This window comes from Macaca fascicularis, chromosome 5 (genome assembly GCF_037993035.2).
Source record: "Macaca fascicularis isolate 582-1 chromosome 5, T2T-MFA8v1.1".
Classification (NCBI taxonomy): domain Eukaryota; kingdom Metazoa; phylum Chordata; class Mammalia; order Primates; family Cercopithecidae; genus Macaca; species Macaca fascicularis.
Window position 1 is genome coordinate 188,798,427 of NC_088379.1, and position 22,226 is coordinate 188,820,652.

Below are 22,226 nucleotides of genomic sequence, written 5' to 3' on the forward strand. Positions count from 1 at the left end.
GTGGGTCAAACAACCAATGTTTATTGTCCTACAGTTCTGGAGGCCAGAAGTCCAGAATCACGATCTCAGCAGGCGTGGTTGTCCTGAGAGCTGTGAGCCCCTGTCCTCCGCTTATGGATGGCCACCTTCTCTGTGTCTCCTCAGTGTCTTCCCTCTGTGCCTTTCTGTCTCCAGCTTTCCCCTTTTCAGAAGAAGGACATCAGTCGTATTAGATGAGAGACCGCTCTAATGACCTCATTTTAACCTGACTCTAAAGACCCTTTCTTCAAATAAGGTCATATTTAAAAGGGTGTTAGGGGTTAGGATTTCAACATACAAATTGGGATGGGGAGTGCGTAATTCAACCAGTGACGCCAGCTAGCAATGACAGGGCAAGGGTTTCAGTCCAGCAGCCTGGCCCCAGCCTTTTGGTCTCCACCTTCCACTGCCTTATTCGTGTTAGGCTGAACCACATGAAGCTGCTATTTTTGTGAGTCAGATGGTTACATAGTGGCAGTTTCATATGATTCAACCTGACCGATTTCAGATCAATCTCCTAAGTATTATCACCCTTTATGTGCCTGGCACTGAGAAATGAAGAATACCCAAGAAATGAAGTAAGTGGGCTAGAGCCTGGAGAAGTTAAACTCTCTTAAGAATTTATACTCTTAATTCTGTCTCTTAAGGTAGATGAGGCATAAATATGCACAAAAACCCTTTGAAAACAATGATCAGTCATACAAAGAAGCTTTCGTCATTTTTATCTGGTGTTTCTATTCTAGCCAATATGGCAATTTTGGACAAACAGATATAGAGTGTCAAAACCTTCACTCGTGTATTTATTAGGGCGCTTTGGTTAGAAATTAGAAAAACCACCTTCATCTTACTGACTGACGCCAAAAAAGAGAACATTCTTACATGAATTTTACCCGTGCTGCAGTCAGCTTCCAAATGGAAGGCGATGACTCCAAAATTAGAGGGTACATCATAAACAGTAGTCAAGTCTAGCTGCCCTTTTATATAATTCACAAAACTAAGTTTATTAAGTAAAATCTTTAAGAATGAGCACATACAGTAACTCCTCTGTGGTAGCCTCCACATATGTTAGATGTGTTTTTTAATGTCAAGGTAGATACTTTCACTCTGCTTCTCTAGTTGCTTTTATATCATATTATGGAAAACGTTTTTCATTTTTCTCTCATTTAAAATATTCTGTCTTTCAAACAACAGGTAACAACAGTAGCAATCTGTCTCCACCTAACTTCCATCTCTGTCTTCACAGCTTTTCTATCTGCTCATTCTGTGGGTAGTAATTTAGGAGTTATCCAAGAAGGCGAGGATTTGCACTGAACTTAATGAACACCTTTGTCTGAATAGTGCCTCCTAGCCATGTCATGGTACTTGGCATCTTGGCAGAATGAATAGAATCCTGGAAATCAGGAATCAACATGTTCTGTCTTGATTCTCACAAGTGGATTTTTTTGTCGTTGTTTTGTTTTGTTTTGTTTTGTTTCAGGTGTTCCAACCCCAAGCCAAGAAATTCTGCGGCACACGCTGAACACACTGGTACGGGAGAGGAAAATCTACCCAACTCCAGATGGCTACTTCATCGTGACCCCGCAGACCTATTTCATAACTCCTTCCCTCATAAGAACTAACAGTAAATGGTACCATTTGGACGAGAGGATACCTGACCGGTCTCAGTGCACCTCTCCGCAACCCGGGACCATCACGCCCTCTGCCTCAGGCTGTGTCAGGGAAAGGACATTGCCCCGAAACCACTGCGACTCTTGCCACTGCTGCAGAGAAGACGTGCACAGCACGCATGCACCCACCCTGCAGAGGAAGTCTGCCAAGGACTGCAAAGACCCTTACTGCCCCCCTTCTCTGTGCCAGGTGCCACCCACTGAAAAGAGCAAAAGTACTGTAAATTTTTCCTACAAGACAGAAACTCTCTCAAAACCTAAAGACAGTGAAAAGCAGTCAAAAAAATTCGGGCTAAAGTTATTCCGGCTAAGTTTTAAAAAAGACAAGACCAAACAGCTGGCCAATTTTTCTGCCCAGTTTCCTCCTGAAGAGTGGCCCCTGCGAGACGAGGACACGCCAGCTACGATCCCCCGGGAAGTGGAGATGGAAATCATTAGGCGCATTAACCCAGACCTGACCGTGGAAAATGTCATGCGGCACACCGCCCTCATGAAGAAACTGGAAGAAGAAAAGGCCCAGAGGAGTAAAGCCGGGTCCTCTGCCCATCACAGCGGACGGAGTAAGAAGAGTAGGACTCATCGGAAGTCCCATGGAAAGTCTCGGTCTCACAGCAAGACACGAGTGTCTAAAGGAGACCCCTCCGACGGTTCACATCTGGATATCCCAGGTGGAAGAGAGTATGACTTCTGTGACCCTCTTTCCAGGGTGCCCAGGGAGGGCTGCTTCCTCATTGAACACAAAGGAGATAACTTCATCATGCACAGCAACACCAACGTGCTCGAGTCCCACTTCCCCATGACACCAGAATGGGATGTGTCCGGTGAATTGGCCAAAAGGAGAACTGAGATGCCTTTTCCTGAACCTTCTAGGGGAAGCTCCCACTCGAAAGTGCACCGAAGCCACAGCCATACCCAGGACCGGAGGTCCAGGAATGAGAGATCCAACAAAGCCAAGGAGAGATCCAGGTCGATGGATAACTCCAAAGGCCCTCTGGGTGCTTCTTCTCTAGGGACGCCGGAAGACCTGGCTGAAGGCTGCAGCCAAGACGACCAGACCCCCAGCCAATCCTACGTTGACGACAGTACTTTGAGGCCTGCACAGACTGTCGGTCACCAAAGGGCTCACATGGCGTCCACAAGCTATAAAGAGGTGTGTATTCCAGAGATAGTCAGTGGCAGCAAGGAACCCTCCAGCGCTTGTAGCCTTTTGGAGCCAGGCAAACCACCTGAGAGTTTGCCGTCCTATGGCGAACTCAACTCTTGTCCAACAAAAACAGCCACAGATGACTATTTCCAGTGCAACACCTCTAGTGAGACAGTGCTTACGGCACCATCACCTCTGGGAAAGAACAAGGAGGACCATGACACTCTGACTTTGGCAGAGGGGGTGAAAAAGCTCTCCCCATCTGATAGGCAGGTCCCCCACTCCTCCAGGGAGCCTGTAGGACACAAGGAGGAGTCACCAAAAGGGCCGGGTGGGGGCCCAGCTGCTTCGGGAGGAGTGGCTGAAGGGATCGCCAACGGACGCCTCGTCCAGCACCATGGTGCCGAGCCCAGCAGCTTGGACAAGAGGAAAGAGATATTTAGCAAAGACACCCTGTTCAAACCTCTTCACAGCACCTTGTCTGTAAACAGCTATCACAAATCCAGCCTGTCCCTCCTCAAATCTCACCCGAAGACACCTGCTGACACATTGCCAGGCCGATGTGAGAAACTGGAACCGTCCTTGGGGACCTCGGCGGCACAAGCCACGCCTGCTTCCCAACGTCAGCAGGAGTCAGGAGGGAACCAGGAAACCTCTTTTGACTATTACAACGTCTCTGATGATGATGAGTCTGAGGAAGGGGCAAACAAGAACACGGAGGAGGAGAAAAATAGAGAGGACGTAGGCACCATGCAGTGGCTCCTCGAGAGGGAGAAGGAAAGAGACTTGCAGAGGAAATTTGAGAAGAACCTCACCCTTCTCGCCCCAAAAGAAACCGACAGCAGCAGCAACCAGAGAGCCACCCATTCAGCCCGGCTGGACAGCATGGACAGCAGCAGCATCACAGTGGACAGTGGATTCAACTCCCCACGGTAGGGAGAGGTGTCTGTGCACGCATGCACCTAGCGGGGCGTGGGGCTTTCTGCACGTAACTTGACAAGTTCCTGATTTCATAGTCTCAGTTCTGTGGATGAGGGATAAGAGTTGTATGGTTCGTATTGTTAACAATCTGTTTCTGACTTCTTTTTCAGGAATTGAAAAAAATGTTTCTGCACCTGCAGAGATCACCAATCTGGACTGGTGGGTTGGCTCCTCCCCTCAAACTTGCATCAGTCTGATCTAACTAAAACCAACATTTCCAGTACTTTTTCTGCTACGTTCATATTGCCACCCATGCTAAGAGAAGGATGTTTTTTAAGTCCTTCAAAAATAGTAACTTTTTGAGTCGAATAAATAGTCTGGGGGCGGGGGAGGAAGATAGGCGTTGGGAGTAAATTGATTGATGCTAGGATAGGGATCCCTCTGGTGAAAATATAATAGCAGATCTCAAAACCTCTCCAATGGATCTAGAAGCTTGTTACCATTTGGATCCCAGTGTTCTGTGCAGCCTGTCCCTCTGGCTCACACATCTTCCTTTCGCCGCCAAGAAATGGAATATTTCTTCCCTCACAGCGAGGGCAGGGGCCTGTGCTCTGTTAGATCAAAGCACGTGCCATGTTTATTTCTCCTCCGCAGAATTGACGGAGCCCCTTTGGGCAGTCTAATTGTAGTTCCTTCTTGGTAGTAGGTGTTAGTTCAGCAAAGGGTTGACAGTTGAGAGTTAGTGGTGCCCAGCGGTCATGGCCAAAGCTCTAGAGTTGTGCAGGGATTCAGAAAGCAAACAAGAGTCTGTGCAACTTCCTTTTTTCTCCTTAACTCTTTCTTCTCCTCAAAGAGCAACATGGGACCTAATTCTCCTTCTAACTTCTACTCCAGATTGGTGACTCTGAGATGCAGAAATACTACTGAGAGATTGACATTTCTCATCAGCTGTGATTCCCAAGATTTTGCAATACTTATAATTTTAACACGGATTCAGATAGGATTATGTACTTCATATATTTATTTTAATTATTAAGAATTAAAATTAATTCTGTTGTGATCATTTCACTATATCCCTGGATAATTTTGGAAGTGAGCATCACACAGCTGGAACTGGGAATCATTAATTCCTTCATCCCATACTAGGCCTTTGTGATTTATTAAAGGGCTGGTTCATTGTTATTATTATTATTATTATTATTATTACTATTATTTTGGTCATGGAGCCTTTCTTCCAAGTTAACACGTGTGTGGAAGTCTAATGGCTGCACAGAGCTGAGAGATGGCCTTGGTGATAGTGGAGACTGTGGGCCCCAGTCCCTCTCCCCATCCCTCGAGGAGCCTCTGAGACCTCAGGGAGCCACGGGCCTCAGCCTGAAAACCACTAGTCTACTAAGTGGCTTTTCTAAGAAATCATTTTTGCTAAATAATTTTTTATCTCAAATCAGATATTAATTTTCCGATTTATTTTAACTATCCTTTTTTCCTTCATTTTCCTGTTCTACTCCTTTTTCCTCTTGAGTTCCTAGTAGTGGATACCGGATTAGCAAAACAGAAGGTCTGTAATCCGTGGTAGAAGTTCAGAACAGTTGCTGGTGGCAGGTGTGGCGTCTTTGCTTGTGTCTTTCTGTTCTTCTGTTTCTCATTATGTAGTCTCTGCCTCCTACCTGCTTTTCACACGCTGGTTTTAAACCTTTCTCCTTTCCCTCTGGGCCCCTGGACTTCCACAGACAGGAAGCTGCCATACTAAGGAGATAGTTGCTAAGGAGACATTGGGAGTAGTTTAATGGGTTCTAGCTAGGAAACCTTCCATTGCATAACATTGAAAGTTTTTTGTTTGTTTGAAGGTAAACAGAGATATTCATGAAATGGTTGAACCAGTATCTCTACAGAAAATATTTTACTATCTCTAAACTTGGGGTGCAGAATATAGAATTTATGACTGGGATTATTTCTTGAAGTAAGTTGATTTTCAGTTGTTTCATTGTGTACTTAAAGTTAAATGCTTTGTCATGACAGAAGGTAAAGCTTGTTCTAAAGAGACAACCTTCGCACAATAGCCACGTCTGCCCACTAATATTAAGTAGAATTTTCTCTACATGAAAACATGTATCACCTGTATATTTTATGTACTTAGTAGAGAATCTACAGACAATTGCTAAATTTATCCCTTTCGTATTTACTACCCTTCGATTAGAAGCTAGGTGACAAACTATTTTCTACACACCATAATGAAGTCACGGAGTTGTCTCGCTGATCCAGGAGTATGTTCTGCAAAGGAAAGTGTTTGACTTCTAGAGACTTCACTTTCCAGTCTGGGGACTGTTTTAGACATATAGCATTATCATGCTCATACCTTACCCTTGCTGTGAGACATGGGAATCTTTATTACTTTTTTTTTAGAGACAGGGTCTCACTGTGTTGCCCAGGCTGGAGTGCCGTGGTGATTGTAGCTCTCTGCCTCCTGGAACTCCTGGGCTCAAGCAGTTCTCCCAGTTCAGCCTTCTGAGTAGCTGGGACTATAGGTGTGTGACACCATGCCTGGTCATTTGAAAAAAAAATTTTTGTAGATCCTTCTGCCTTGGCCTCCCAAAGTGCTAGGATTATAGGCATGAGCCACTGTGCCCAGCCCTGACAGGCCATTTATTAAAATCTTTCAGTAAATAAGCCGCAACCAACCAACCAAACAAACAAACAAAAAGACCCCAAAAGGTGATTTTTCTCCATACCCCAGGGTTTCAGTGCTGGCTCAGAAGTCATGTTCAGCCACATTTCCAAAATTCTTTAGTCCCTTTCGTTGGAAATTAAAGGGGATGTAGATGGAAAAAGGGTAGAAACTTGAACTATGCTATGAGATCTAATATTGAAACTGAAAAGTCTTGACATGAAAAGCCTGCGATTCCAAATGTGAGGCCTAAAGCTGGTTGATGAACACAATATGAAAATCAAGAGACTAAAGGCTGCCAGGGGTATATCTGCTTAATGTATCGCATGAACGTGTGCTGTAGACGCCTGGGGCCAGGGGAACACATGCGCACAGAAGGACGAACAACACAGCCACTTGGTCCATTTCTCCTCCCTATAAAATCCTGAAATCCTATTTTTAAGGTTGCACTCCATTAGCTCTCTTTAAAAAAAAAACCCAACTTTGGAATTTGAGGAATATTTTTACTGCTAACATTCCATCTCCTTTAACTTTTTCATCAGCATATCCGGAGCCCTCAGTGTGAACATCACAGACTGTAATCATTATTGCAACAATAATGAAATACATTCTTTGGAGAAGATGAAGTACTGTACATATTCACCACTATTAACATGTTGGCTGTGATTGAAGGTGGGCAAAGGGATCTTATCGTAGAGACAGACCCCAGCTCAGATGATCTATTGTAATATGTGTTTACGGTGTCTGGTATACAGCAGGCACTCAATAAATGTTGAGCCCACCCCTCGAAACCTGGTTTAAGAGTGAATCCTTTGAACCTTAAAATGTATTTTCCCATAGAAAATATGTCATTTGTAATACATGGATTCTGAAGTGAACCCACAGTCACTATTTATTTCATTATATGCTAGGTGTGTAACAGAAATAATCCACATTTTCTACCTTATTAGTGTACAGATTTTTCCTCGATGCTTATTTCTTCTTCACAGTCACCCTAGGAGTAGGTAAATCCCATCATAACTCTCTATTTTAGAGATGAGGAAGTCAGATACTGTAAAAAGTTGCTTTAGTGATTAAGAATGAAACCAAAGGAATGTGTCTTGAAATCTATGGGGTTTTGCATCTTTCCTGCCCCTCCTCCTTCCTCCGCCTGCTGCATGCCTCAGTGGTGGCTCTGGCAAAGCCACTGGTGAATTTTCCTGGGGGACATGTCATGTAGACAAGTCTAGAGCTTTCCCTTTTAGTGATGACATTTTGGAGTGTCCTTTAGGTTTGCTCAGATTTACCATAAGCATTATGAAAAACTTGACTTCTCTCTATAAGTGGATTACCTTTCTGGAGGCACCCTTGACATTCAAGAAAATTCCAGGGGTTTTTTTTGTTTGTTTGTTTTTGGTTGGCGGTGAACAAACTGCCTTTTAAACAATTAACTCTTGGCTTCTTGGTGAGAAGCAAACTCAAAGCCACAAGGAGTTAGGCTTAAATAACCTCTTGGAAAGCGCTATCAGAGCACAGGATTCAGACAAAATTGCTATCGGCCTAGGACGGGAATGAAAGAGAGGAGAGGACATCTCCGCTGTCATAGTTTGACCTGTTAACTAGCTCTAGCAGGCTTAAGTCAGATGTAGGGACCAACGCTCAGAGAATATTTCCTAAGCGTTGACTCTGCCTCATGCAGTGGATGTTTTGAGAATGTTCTGGCGTCCTCAGTCTCTGTAGCTGATAGAGTTCTTGTAGCCACATTGAGGTTCTGGAACACGAAACCTACTCAGTTCTCAATCTGGGCCAGTCATCTGATTTCTGCCATTGCCCTGTGCATTTGAAATCTTAAATGTTCTAAATATCTTAAAGCAATGAAATAGATTCAAATGTTTCCAACTTAGAAAAAGTAAAAGAGAGAGCAAAATAATACAACTTTTAAATCACATCTATTCTATACGAATTATTTTAAAGGGCAATATTTCACCTATAATCCCAGCATTTTGGGAGGCCACGGCAGGCGGATTGCTTGCACTCAGGAGTTGGAGACCAGCCTGGGCAGCATGGCAAAACCCAGTCTCTACTAAAAACACAAAAATTGGCCAGGTATGGTGGCACATGTCTGTGGTCCCAGCTATTCAGGCGACTGAGGTAGATGGATTGCTTGAGCCAGGGAGGTGGAAGTTGCAGTGAGCTGAGATCACACCTCTGCACTCCGGCCTGGGGGACAGAGCAAAACCTTGTCTCCAAAAAAAAAAAAAAAAACCAAAAAAACCCAAAAATCCAAAGAAATGAATGGAAACTTAACAAATCAATGGGAAAAAAAAATCTACAGTCCTTTATCAAAATATAATGTATTTTAACTAACGTGTTAAATTTTGAAACAGTGGAATAAAACATTTAAAATGAATTTTATTCTCATCTGTGCAGCAAATGCTCAGGGTCCCCCCAAAAAGGGCATGCTTAGATTCCCCCAAAGTCAAAATCTAATCCAGAACGAAAATGGAATCTTTAGGGTAAAATTATCGAGTGTGTTCAGGAGCGGCTGTGCCAGTGAATTTCCAGCCTGAAATGAAATCATGACTTAGGTGTATTTATGAGTATCCATTTTAAAAACCACTGCGAGAGCTAGCTATCACCTCAAATTTTGAAGTCGTTTCCTTGAGTGTGAAAAGAAGGAGAAGACATTTCAAAGTGCGTTTAGCTGTTTAAAAACCCTTTATTCACTGAGTGTGCTGCTGATTATTATATGTCTGTGGAAGCTTCTGGAGCCTGTGGTGGAGAGGCAGATGTGAATAATCAGTCGAAATGTATATTGATATGACATTATGAACCAACAGAGGAAATCCATTAACGACATCATTTGCTCTTCCTCTGGGGCTCAATTTATAATTATTTATGTTCCAAACAAAACAAAACAAACCCTTTTTACTCTTTTAGTACTCGGGAGAGCCTGGCTTCCAACACATCAAGCATTGTTGAAAGTAACCGTCGTCAGAACCCTGCTTTGAGCCCGGCGCATGGTGGAGCTGGTCCAGCCTTCAACTTCCGAGCGAGCGCGGACCCGCCGACAAATGAAGCTGAGAAGCTACAGAAACCTTCCAACTGCTTGCAAGCTTCTGTTACTAGTGTGTGATAGTCCTTCTGCCTCAGATCTTCTGTCTCATTCGATACAGCAAAGTTTACGACACTGGGACTGATGTTTACATCTTTGGAAAGACAAGCATCTCAACCACAGTTTTTGTGTTTACTTAAACTGTGCTGCTAAGTAGGGCTAGGGCAAAAAAACAAAAAAAAATCTTTATTTCAGAGTATTGCTTTTCACATTTATGGCTCTGTAGCAACTGAATAACAGTAGGGGTGATATGTATACTTTTGCTTCACTAATTGTATCTGAGCACACATAGGAAAGTCTAGACACTGTAAGTGTAATATGCATTTTCAATGTCATGCAGTTGCCAATTCCATTTTAAAATGCCACAGATGCGTGTTGCTCCCAGTCTGTGGTTAAACGGTGCCACAGAACTGATCCTTGACACTTCCAAAAAAAACAAAAAAACAAAAAACAAAACAAAAAAAACAAAAAAACTAAGTCACCACGAAATGTCAAATGCAAGGGTCCACCCTGAGGGAAATAGATGCCAAACTAACTAGAAGGGACCCTGGCCCTTTGTGTGTGAATTGTTTATGCACCAGTCATTTTTCACTGTGAGTTTTCGTGACACTATTTTGCAGGAGCCCGTGGAAGTGTGTGAGAAGGGGTCGCAATGGAAATCGCTGGGAGTGAATGTTTTCAGGATTTTGTTTTCCAGTGTAACAGATGCTTGTCTGATTTTTTAACCTTCCATGATCACAAACAGGAATATAGGCCTTTGAATCTGAAGTGGACAAAGGAAAGGAATTTCCAGTCTGGCTGGGGCACAGCACTAGGTGATGGGAGAGGTGATGTGGACTTGTAAAAGGTATTACTCAAATATTGAAGGAAGAGAATTTCCTCCTCGTGATACTTAGGATGACCCTATCTTACTCAAATAGATACAATAATTAGTTTGTTTAAAAGCAAAATGTTCTTTGTGATACAAATGAAGAGTATGGCCTGAGGATGTTATTCTTTCTAATGGAAGGACATAAATCTATTTTATGTAGTTTTAGATAGAATGCCTAAATTAGGCTGTGGGAGATAATTTTTAGTGGTTATAGGAAAGAGCAAATTTAGGGAGAGTTGAACTTCAGGCCTTTTATTCCTGGGAAGATATCTATAGAGAAAACTTTTAAAATAATTTTTGATTAGAAATATACATGTGCCCATGTAATAAACAACAGAATGTGCTCATTCTGCTAGTGTGGTATAATCCTAATTTGTACTCCCCTAAAATTTATCAGAATAACAATTATGCATACATGAACTATGCCAGAGTAATGTTTACAGATACTTTGTAACCAATTTCAGGAGGCGTTTTTAGGTGGATGTGTAGTTAATTAGCCCAACTTATTTCAAAATGGTTTGTTAACTTACATTTTGCTTTGGTTTCCAATGTCATGTTGAACACAAAGAAGACCCAGCAGCAAAGGGATGACCAATAATTTCATCTTATAGCAAAGAGACATTCCAACGTTCCCATGTTTTATTTTCTGAGAACAGTGGAACAGATCTGTAGTAATGGAATATTCTTTGCAAAAGGGTTACATAGGACACAAGTAAGTGTTCTGACATAAAGTTTTATTTAGTTCAGTGGCATGTGCTGCTGGGAGCCATACACCATGAAATATATATATATATCCCAAAATAAATCTAGAATGTTTTCACCTCCGATTTCAGTAATTGGCATATGATTTGTGAGACACATCTGTTTTTGTATTAGGTTTAATCACTAGCAATCTGTTTAAAGAATCCAGTCCTATACACAGTTGGACTCATTCTTGAAACCTTTAAATGCTCCCTCCTAGTTTTTCAGTTATTTGGAAGTTGCATTGGGTCAAACTGAACTCCTTGAGTTTGGTATAAATTCCTTTTTTGTGCTTACTATAGTGAAACTTCAGCACGTTTCTTAGTAAACTCCCATACCATTGAAATGCTTAAGCCAGTTGGCTTTCAGTCTCATGCCTTATTTCCTCCAAGGCATGCCTCGACGCATTGTTTGTCTTATTGCTTAAATATGTCCAGAAGGAATGATCATGTATCTAATAGACTACATAGTCGGTTCCCTTGGGGAGTTATATATCATACGGTTACTAAATTTTTGTCTAAATTCATTTTTTCCAAAAAACCTGCTCTCAAATTTTTCTTCTACTCTCAGTTCATAAATAATATAACCATTGAAACAACACATCAGCCTCTAGCTGATCCTCTGAAAGTAGCCATTGAAATAATCGAATGCTGTGTGAACAGGAAAGGAAAGCATTACCTTTAAGAGAAGCTTTAACATAGGAATTTATTGATATTTCATGAGATATAGGTTTACAGAAGACATTATTCAAATAAATATGTACACTATTTGCCTGATGCTATGGGGTACATAATGTTTTAAAAACTCCCTTAGACCAGCAGCCATTAGTGTAGAAATGATGGACTTTAAAGGTGATACCATGTAAGCAGATGTTGCATATAAAAATATTCTTGCCTGAATCTGATTGAGATTCTTGAACAGGGGAGGAGTGGCTGCCGGCAGCACATTGCAAATGTCATCCGAGGTCACGGTGAGGCTCTCGGTCCCAGAACAGTGGGGTCCTCGCCAGGCGTTGCCAGTATCCTTTTCCTCCTGTAAAATCATAGCTTTGTGTTACACGACTGCTTATCCAGTCTTAGGGTTTAGCAACTGAAAGGTTTACAAAACCGAATCTGGTTGAATCTCTGTGAAAGGGTCAACACATCTGTCGGCATTTTGCACACTTATGTATTATTATGATACAACATATTACTTTATGGTAATTTTTATTTTTACATATAACTACCTCCATAAATTTGATGAAATGGCAGCCGTGTGTTAAAGTGTATCGTTCAGAAGCGCAAAGTTGAACACTTCCTTCAACATTAGGGCATGGCGTGCTGTGTGTGTCAGTGATTGCCTCTGTGGACTCATGACTTTCCATCGCCATGGCTTTCTCTTACGCCCTTGTTTGGCTTTCAGATGTAATCCTGTCTTCTCCTCTCTTCCCCACGAAAGCGCAGTCGATTTTGTTAGGAATGAACAGAAGTTTAAAAATTCTTTTGCCCACCCCCGCCCCCCCCACCCATTCCTGTTAAAAGTTCTCTGGCGAAGAGCCAATGGGTGAACGTAATTGAGAGAGCTATTTACTCCTTTGGAAATCTGATTTGAAGTCTAAGTTTTCAGTAACAGAAGACACACAAGCAATGTGGACTGCCAAGCTTGAAGCACTTCGGGCTCTGCCTTCACTCGCATGCTACCATGTCGAGCCCAAACTCCACTTTAATTAAAAGAGCTGTGCTGTGAATTCCACAACTTCTGTTAAATAATTTGTATTCCATTATATATATTTTGCACATCTCAGGGGACCATAATAAACATATGAACGGGGGGGTGCCATCAAATAGAGAAAACAAATAGAAGAGGCGAATGGAGACTAGCTGGATAAAAATAACAAGTTACTGCTTCTCTGATGTTGTGAAGGTCGGGTTCAGGAAGCGTCAATTCACAGTTAATCTGGAATAACAATGATCTGAACACCAGCTGTTCCCAGGTCCCTCTTTTTCATAGCCCAACCAGCATTTCTAAAATGTAAATTTAAATTACATTGCAGTCACCATGGGGAGAAGAAACCTGTTCAGCGGAAGCAGAAGCATTGTTCCTTTTTTAGGTTGGCGCAGCTTTGCAAAATTCTACCCAGGATAAACCACTTATCACCACCAAGTGTACTTGAAAATAAAGTTTTTAACTTAAATTACAAGCATATTGCTCACAATACAATAGTGATCATTTTTTGAAAGTCTCGCCATTTATAACATGGGCAGTATTTGGAGCTTGATTTAAAAACCAACAACATAATGACTTTTCACGATTCACTTTGGGATCTCAAAGTGCTTCCAAGGCATTCAGATTCACAAACAATTCACAAGACAGGTCATCTTTGTAATACCCATACTTGAAATGAATAAAACAAAAGGAGTGACTTGAGATTCCCCAGAAACACAGTGGCAGCTATCAATGATCTGTTTTCTATCTGTCTGATAGACCATCATGAGAAATCACTAAATACAATGCTATTTTTCTGATGTGTGCTAATAAAGTCAAAGAAAACAAATACAACTTGACACTTTTGTCCATTTTCATTCAAAAAAAAAGAGTTCAGGGTGTTTGGAATTTTACACCTCAGCACACGTTTCTGGTATCGATGGATGAAGCCGGTGATTGACAGATCCACCCAAATGCCATTGCAGTCAGAAGCAGATCTGGACACACACCCTTGTTTACAGTTTCATACTGGGTTTCTATAGTTCCCGTGCTAAATCATTCAGGAACACGACTGCTCCTGGCAGTGGAAGGTGCTGAAACAGAAACTTTAATTAAAAACTTTATCAAGTACTCTTCACAGTGCTCCTTAGCACCATAGAAATTCAGTACAGTCTATCGAGCCCTACTTTGGAGGAGCTGGATTTCTGAGGGAGCTTTTCCAGTTCTAAGTGTTTTCTCAAATTAGGAGATAGATGATCTTTGACAGGGATCTCCTCCATCACCACAGGCCAGTCACAACTAGCCACGTGCTGCCAGACCTCAGTGGCCCAAGCAGGCGCGATTTCTTCTTTCCCCGGTCTCCCCCAGGACCGTCCTGCCCATTGTCAACATCATCCAGGGCTCTTCTGGTAGTGATTGACATTTCTACACATGTTTAGGGCTTGGGGGAGCTAGAACACAGGAAACATGAAATGCAAAAGGCACGGAAAACACTGTTTTGCTTTGGGTTAGTAAAATGTGGGCAGGAAAGAGATTACTATCAGTCTGAGCTTTGCCAAGTGAGATAAAAGAATCAGCTGTCGCCCCATTCCTCTCCCAGAAGGTCTTATGGTATTAAGGATCCATCCAATATTCTCCCACAGATTTTTATTCAGGAGATGTTTCATAAATTACATATATGAAAACATTCATTATTACATCCCCATTGTGTGTTTCACACAGACATTGGCACCTTCTTATTGAGTTAATACTCTGCGTCTTTTGCAGCAGCAGCCCACAAGGAGATTCCCAGTGATGGCTCCCCTAACACACAATCCTGTGATTTTACAGTTCTATGACTTACAGTTGATGATTCACAAGATTCAGAATTCTACAAGACTCAAGGGGCACTAAACTTTCTTACGATTGTACATGATCAGTTATAGGGCTGTAATCATTGTTGGCTTCAAATGTGGACACACACACACACACACACACACACACACACACCATGCCAAGGAGGAAAGGGGGTGTTTCAAGTCAGGCAGCGATGATTCTGGAAGGCTGGAAATGTAAGGTTAGAAGCTTGACTGGTCCATGTACAGTTACCTGCCTCCCTGTCCCAAGGCTGATCTTAGTGAACCTGTTCCCTTGCTCCCACCAAGAAGAGGTACCAAATGTGAGACCTGAGATCTCCTCCAATATCTGTCCTCTGAAGTTCCAGGAAACTAATCATGAAGTACACACGCAGCAGCTCCTCCGCTTCCTTTCCTCCGAGGTCCTCCTTTCCATTCTCCCACCTAGATACTGACACGCCGTCACGGTTTCCACATTGGAAGGGCAGAGCACTGTGCAGTATGGTGCACACTTGCTGGGTGAGGAATAGAGCTGCCCCAGGGTCACCTTCATGCAAGTATTGACAGCTACAAATTAAAGTCCTTAGAGCAGTTGACACAGATACTACGTTCTAGAAGAGAATTAAATTTAAACATCAAGTTTAAAGGGATCATAATTCTGCAGGTATCTTTCTCTGAGTGACTGAATGTGACTATTGCATTAGGGTAAATGAATTAAGACGTGCAAGTGGGATTTACTGTATGTTAGAAAGGAGTTTTGCAGCCAAGACTGCCTTGAATAAAATGTGTTTGCACTGAAAAAAAATTTTAAATTACTTGGTCTCTGGTTGCTGTAAAGGTCATCCAAGATGGATGTTCTGTTTATATTGTATAGTATTTCATATGAAATAATTACAGTTCATGAAATGTCTTCCCTAATGTTACTGATTTATAACAGCACATTTGTAACATGGTTTTTATCGTGTCCGTGTACCATACTGTAAATGATGATTACTTGTCATGCTTAGTATAATAACTTAAAAGAAAAAAAAGGACAGGGATTTTTGTAAGTCTATATTTGAAAGTCCCTCCCTATGGTGATACTGTGTTCATGTTGTTTATGTAGTGTTGTGTGAAATATCCATTTTGGATTGTGTTACTTTTTAAGATATTAAATAACATTTGGTTATATGTCTTAAGTGGATTTTTTTTTGGTGCTCGAGAGAAAATATTTTAGGTGAGGTTCATTTATTTATCTTCGATTAATAGGATTTTATAACATTTTTGATTACACAATATTATTAGAGCTTCTGAGTTAAAACAACTAAAAATGAAAATATCTGATCAAAATTCTTTTTCCATGAAAGTTGGGGGAAAAATCACATTTTTAGGTAATTGGATTTAAAACAGAGCGAGAGAGATGCGTATAACTACATTTTCTATATGAAATGATAAAGTGATGTGATTAGGTCTGGGGTTTCTTTTTCATTAGCACCCATATCTCAGCTTTTGTTCCTAAGCGGATGGGATCCTCTGCCCGGTAAACACGAGGAGGCTGCTCACATGTACCAGTGAGTCACTTGCACAGGTTCGGAATCCCCCGTGTTTAATTGCCTTCAGCTGTCATACATTCTTCTGCGTCTCTTCACTGTAGCAAATCTTTGCCCGCAGAGAATGGGCTTTTTCAAACCAAAGGGATTTGCTGCCCCATTAATGATGAAGCTAGAAAATAGTGTTCTCAGTCAAAAACAATGAGCCACAAAGTCGAGCCTGATTTTCTTATAAAGGCAATATCCAAAGGAGACTTCCAAAAATTGTTGTGAACAATGACAGTGTCTTTGGATACGTGTCTGGAGACCGCAAGGTGACTACTTTGAAGAACAAGTTGTATTTTGTTGCGTAAGTTTGTCTATATATTTTAAACTGTCTCAATACAGACATTTCCTTTTTCAGGCATAAAGTTAGGAAGAGCAGGAATACTGGGAGTATATTGTGAGTTTTACTCTAGGACCAAAAGCAGCTGTGGTCAAGGAAAGGTAACTGTGTGTTCCTTTCAGAACTATCTAGTGAACCGAGGAAACGTGGGGACTTAAGGAGAAGGCGGAAGGTAGGATTCTGATTCCTTGGAGAGAATGGTCACGGTTCATAAACATGTTGTCTTTCCAAAGGAAATGGTACGGTTTTAACTAATTTTTAGCATTTAGAGTGGTGGGTTTTCTCCCCCTCCTTAGAGAAAATTCAAGCAGAGTACTCAATACTTGCCTCCTTCCCTGGTGTTGGCTGTGAAATCGAGAACCACTGAGTAATCAAAAGAAGTTATTCACCTGACCTTAATACTTCATTTAACTGTAAAATCTTATCCCTACTGTGGGAGTTCTTGGATTTAGAACTTGGATCTTGGTCCCCCACCCCACCCCTGACCTTCACACTCAGTGGCTCCAGACCTTTCCTGTCAAGCAAATAGTTAATCATATGTGATTAATACATTTTCACAGTACATTGCTCTATACAGGAATTTCAAGAAAAACCAAGGCACCTGTGCTCAAGAGAGGCCAAATAGGCTGCTTAACTGCAGCTCCTGAATTCCATCAAATAAATTCCTCCCAGGTCACTTTCCTTCGCGTTTTCCTTGCTTCTCATCCTTTAGTGTAAAGTTCCATGCATTATTTTTATTTTCCATTACCTTGAGTTTATTTTACTTTACTACTCTTCACTTTGCATAATAGCAGTGATTTTCATTTGTTTGTTGTTATGCTATTAATATTTGGACTCACTCTTGCTCTCTGTTATTGATAACTACAATTGATCACTAGTATTTTAAATTTTATATTTATATTGTCTTTCCCTCCTTGTATCCACAGACCACTACCATCCCTCAATCTCATTTCCACTCTCACCGTTGCACTAAGAGCATTTGGTTCTCCAACACTTCTGTAGATATCTGCCACCAGCTGAGTCATCAGAGGCCTGATAAATGGTAACTTGCAGATATGCATGGATGGATGGATGGATGGATGGATGGATGGATGGATGGATGGATGGATATCGCATTAGACCAAAGGTGCCTGTATTCTTATAGTCTGAAAATGACAATGAAACAAAAGGACATATCATGCAAAAGGATATTTTGTGATGTCCATGTGACTCCCTTTTAAGAACTTATCTTGGGAAATTATTTTGTAACCTTCTTCTATCTATGCTTCAAGCCAGTGCCTACCATTCTTTACTATACAATATATGATTTATTGTGGGAAAAGTTTTTTTCCCCTGAAAAACACCTCCTTTTTTTTTTTTTTTTTTTTTTTTTTTTTTTTTTTTGACAGAGTCTCGCTCTGTTGCCCAGGCTGGAGTGCAGTGGCACGATCTTGGCTCACTGCAGCCTCTGCCTCCCAGGTTCAAAAACTTTCATTGAGAGCTGGGATTAGAGGCACCTGCCACCACGCCCAGCTGATTATTTTTAGTAGGGCCGGGGTTTCACCATGTTGGCCAGGCTGGTCTTGAACTCCTGACCTCAGATGATCCACCTGCCTCGGCCTCCGTCCAAAATGCTGGGATTACAGACGTGAGCCACCGCGCCCGGCCAAACACCCCCTTTAAAGTTGGTAACAGCTCAGTGGGGTAGTAATCAGCAGACCCGTTGACACAGTGCAGCTTCATATTGTTTGTTACTGTTGCTAAAATAAATGAGACAGATAACTAACAAAGCTTAAGTGCATTGGAGAAGACAGCTTTTGCCCCTCTTGTTTCCTTCATGTGTTATTTGAAGGCAGTTCATGAGAGGACATCTGTGTTGAATGTCAAAGGACCAATATTCAGTCTGGGAAAGTGTTAAGATTCTCTGGAATAGAACAGTGAGCTTGGAAGCAGAAATGGTCATTTCTACACTTCTCTCCCTTCCGTGTCTCGTCTCTTAATTTGAAGGGGACTTAATTAGGTGGATTGGGGCTCCAGATGGCCCCCAAGAAGCCAGACAAATGAGCATAGTCGAAGGTATCTTTCACAACTGACTTTTGCTCTAGCCCAACTGGTGGAAGGGCCAGCACTTTCTTGCCTGGGGACTTCAGCAGTCAGCATTTTTGTAGAGAGTTTTTGAGTAAAGCACTTCCAGTGCATTTTAAAAATAAACCTTTTATAACATTTTTAGATTTCTAGAATTATTACAAAGAGAGTACAGAGAGTTCTTGGATACCCTATATCCAATTTCCCTTGTTATTATCATTTCACATTAATACAGTACCTTAGTCACAATTAATGAACCAATATTGTTACATTATTGTTAAGTGAAGTTCACCTTTTATTCAAATTTTCTGTTTGTCCCACTGTCATTTTTTGTTGTTCTTGTCCCAGGAGCCCAACCAGGATACTATACTACAATCAGTTGTCCTGCCTCCTTGGTCTTCCTTGGTCGGTGACAATTTCTGAAACGCTCTTTGTATGTGATGTCCTCGGCAGTTTTGAGGAGTATGTGTCTGGTGTTTTGTACAATGTCCTCAGTTTGAGTATGACTTATACTCAGAGTTATGTGTTTTGGGGAGGAGGACCACAGAGATAAATTTCGATTCTCGTCATATCATATCAAGGGTCCATCCTATTCGTTATGACTTATTACCACTGTTGATGTTAACCTTGATCATCTGGCTGGAGGTAGTGGTTGTCAGCTTTCTTCACCGTGAAGTTACTGTTTTTCCTCCATTTCCATACTGTTCTGTTTGGAAGAAAGTCACCATGTGCCACTTAAGGAGTGGAGAGTTAAGCTCTACTTCCTTAAGGGCAGAGTATCTAAATAAGTTGTAATTCTTTTGTATAGAAGATTTGTCTCTTCTTTGCCACTTATTTATTTATTCAATCATTCTTAGCAGTATAGGTTCGGATATTTATGTTATACTTTGAGTGAGAGTCTATTACCACTTGATTTTATTGCTCAAACTTTTCCAGCTTTTGCACTGAGAGCTCTTTAAGTTGGCTCTTGTACCTCTTTGATGTACCCCCATCATTGTGGTTTGTTCACATGTTTTTGAGCCCCTTCTTAACTCTCTGGCACTATAAGAAGCTGTAGGCTTATGGTGTATATTTCCTGTCCCAGTCTTGGAATGAGTCATTTCTCTAAAGAACACTGGTGTCTTTTATTGGAGAATGGTATTAGAAACCACCATCTGGGTGCTGGCGGTGTGCATTACTCCTGGGGAGACATTACTTCTACGTCTTCTCAGCTGACAGAGCAAGGAGGTATATGTGTGTATGCTCACCTGTCCACATACACATATCAATAGATGTTGCTAAATGTAACCACCTCTACTTCTATTAAGCTAGGTGTCGTGCTGATGTCCCCAACTCTAATGCATTGACATGGATCATTCAAGCCTCCTTTCTTGCTTATCTGTAAGTTCGCACTCCGACAGTGAGAAACCCGGCTCTTACACCTGCCATCCCTTTGCCGGATTGCTCAATTGCAGTATACACATATAGTAGGTCATCCACTGCATTTTCTAAAACTGATTTGATACATACAGAAATACAGAAACAAGTGAAAGTGTTTCTCGGCTTACTCTAGTAGGTGGCTTACTTCATGTGACAGTGCGGTGAAGATTATAAACGTGTTAGTGAGCTTATTTGGCCCGAGTAGGATTGTTCTAAAGAATGTAAGGTCCAGAGGGAAGAGGGGCACTATTAATTTTATTTAAGATGTGTTCTTCCTTATGCTGCACTGTTAGGACTTGGAAAGAAGCGATGTTGACTTAGTATACAGACTGAATGTCTGGTGAACCGCTACTTCCTTCTCCCGACTTCTAATCTCTGAAGATTTAAATTTTTATTTAATTTCAAGGTCCAGATCAAATGCTGTCTCTTTCACAAGGCCTTCTCTGAGTACCCTTCTCTGCTTCCATGCCCTGAGAAGATGGCTTCTTTTCCTCCCTTACAGTAGAGCATTCATCATTTCCAATCCTATGTTCTCGTGTTTTGCCTTATAGACAGACTCTGCCCAAGACCATGCCCTCGGCTAAACAATTGATACCACTTTAATATTATTTCCTTGATTTCCTGGCTGGGGGAGCCTCTGCTGGTCATTGTTTCTAGGTGGCCCTTATGAGCTTTGAAATCTTCAGCAAGAAATGGGCTGGGTGTGATGGCTTCAAGCAGGATTTCAAAAATGCTGTGTGCTGTGGTCAGGGCTGCTTCTCACTAAGAAACCTCTTGGGAATGTGCTCCCAGCGACTGCATCCTTTTTGCTTCCATGCACCTACCTTATCACCAAAAAACCTCAACACAAACCGAAACCAAAGAACACCAGGAACAGGAACTGAGCTTTGACTTTTGGAATGTCAAGAAGTTGTTGTAAGATGAGAAGCTGAGCGGGAAGCTTCCAGCCCGTCCTGTTGCAAGCACCTGTGCTGCAGAACCCTGGCCCTTTGCTCTCGGGCTGTGACGGAGCCGCTGTGTTTCTCCATGGCAGCCCTCAATCTGAGTGTGCAGCGCCAAGTGGGCGGGAAGTTAAAAGAGGTGGGAAAAGCCACCGAGCAGGCAGCTCAGGAGAAGCCAAACCTTGCACAGTGGAACGGAACGGGCAGTTCATTTGTGGGGAAAATACGAGACTGAGGTCAGGTGCTCTGTGGGGCAGCAGACAAGGGGGAGGGTCTTCCCCAAAGTGGTTGGAGTAGGTATGGCCATGCTCACAATGTGTTTCCTTTTAACCATATCTTAAATCTAAAGACAGCTGACTGTTGTTTGTGCAAACTTTCCATAAAAATGTAACAAAAAATTTATTTTCTCTGTCCTGATTTAAGTTTTCTTCCCCCCAACCCCCAGCCCAGCCACATGGCTTCCCCCGCAACCCCCAGCCCAGCCCAGCCACATGGCTTCGTTGGGGTTGCTTGTCATTTCTTCCCCCACCTCCTGCGCCTTCTCTTTGCATCTGTGGGATTTTGCTTGCAGCTAATTTTTCATTTTAATGTTCTCGTTTCTCTCCCCCTGTCCCGCACACTTTGAGAACAAGTCCATGAGTTTGATTTCTTGATAACTTTTTCGTGTCTTCCTAGAGCAGTTTCCCCAACTGTTGCTAACTCATTTTGTAGTCATAAGGTGGCTATTTGTAAAGCCTCACTAGGGATGTCTACTATAATATAATACTAACAAACTACTTGCTATTACTCCCAAATATTCAAGCTAGTTAAAAAAAAAAAAAAAAAAAAAAGCCAGCAACTCTGCTTGTCTTGTTCTGGTTGACTGATGTAATACCAGAAATCTCCCAAGCCTCTGGTTTACCTGAGGTGTTTGGAGTTGGTGTATTTGAGGGGAATTGCTAAAATGAAGTTGCACCAAGGTTCAGATAACTCGGGCTGGGTTGCAGCCCAGGGTGAACTGAATGACTACAAAGTCAAGTTCCCACTGGGAGATGTAACCTTACAGGTAAATTGAACAGGGGCTTCCAAATCCATACTTCTCGAAAGTCCTGCCTCTATGAAAATACTCATCTTAATTTTAGTCATCTGTATGTCCCAATTTTTCTACAGTAAGCACATATTATTCCAAACTCAGAAAACTATTTATGGAAAACTGAAATGTTTAAGAATACAATAAACAGAAGGGGCTGGGGTGTGGTGCCTCGTGCCT

At 41.9% G+C, this 22,226-nt stretch overlaps 1 protein-coding gene across 6 annotated transcripts in view; it reads left to right on the forward strand.

Annotated features, from left to right (window-relative positions):
• The window catches only part of STOX2 (storkhead box 2), a 118,484-nt gene extending 102,675 nt beyond the window's left edge, over positions 1-15,809 (forward strand). For 3 of the 6 annotated variants that reach the window (XM_005556385.5, XM_065545728.1, XM_065545729.1), the window contains 2 exons: positions 1,496-3,761; positions 9,335-15,809. In XM_005556385.5, coding sequence (XP_005556442.2) covers positions 1,496-3,761; positions 9,335-9,530 — 2,462 coding nt within the window. In that variant the 3' untranslated portion in view covers positions 9,531-15,809. Of the gene's footprint in view, positions 1-1,495; positions 3,762-3,920; positions 3,970-5,597; positions 5,711-9,334 lie in introns of all 6 variants that reach the window. The other 3 variants (XM_015451063.4, XM_074040803.1, XR_001491153.4) reach the window with 2 other exon arrangements.
• Positions 15,810-22,226: the final 6,417 nt, after the last annotated feature.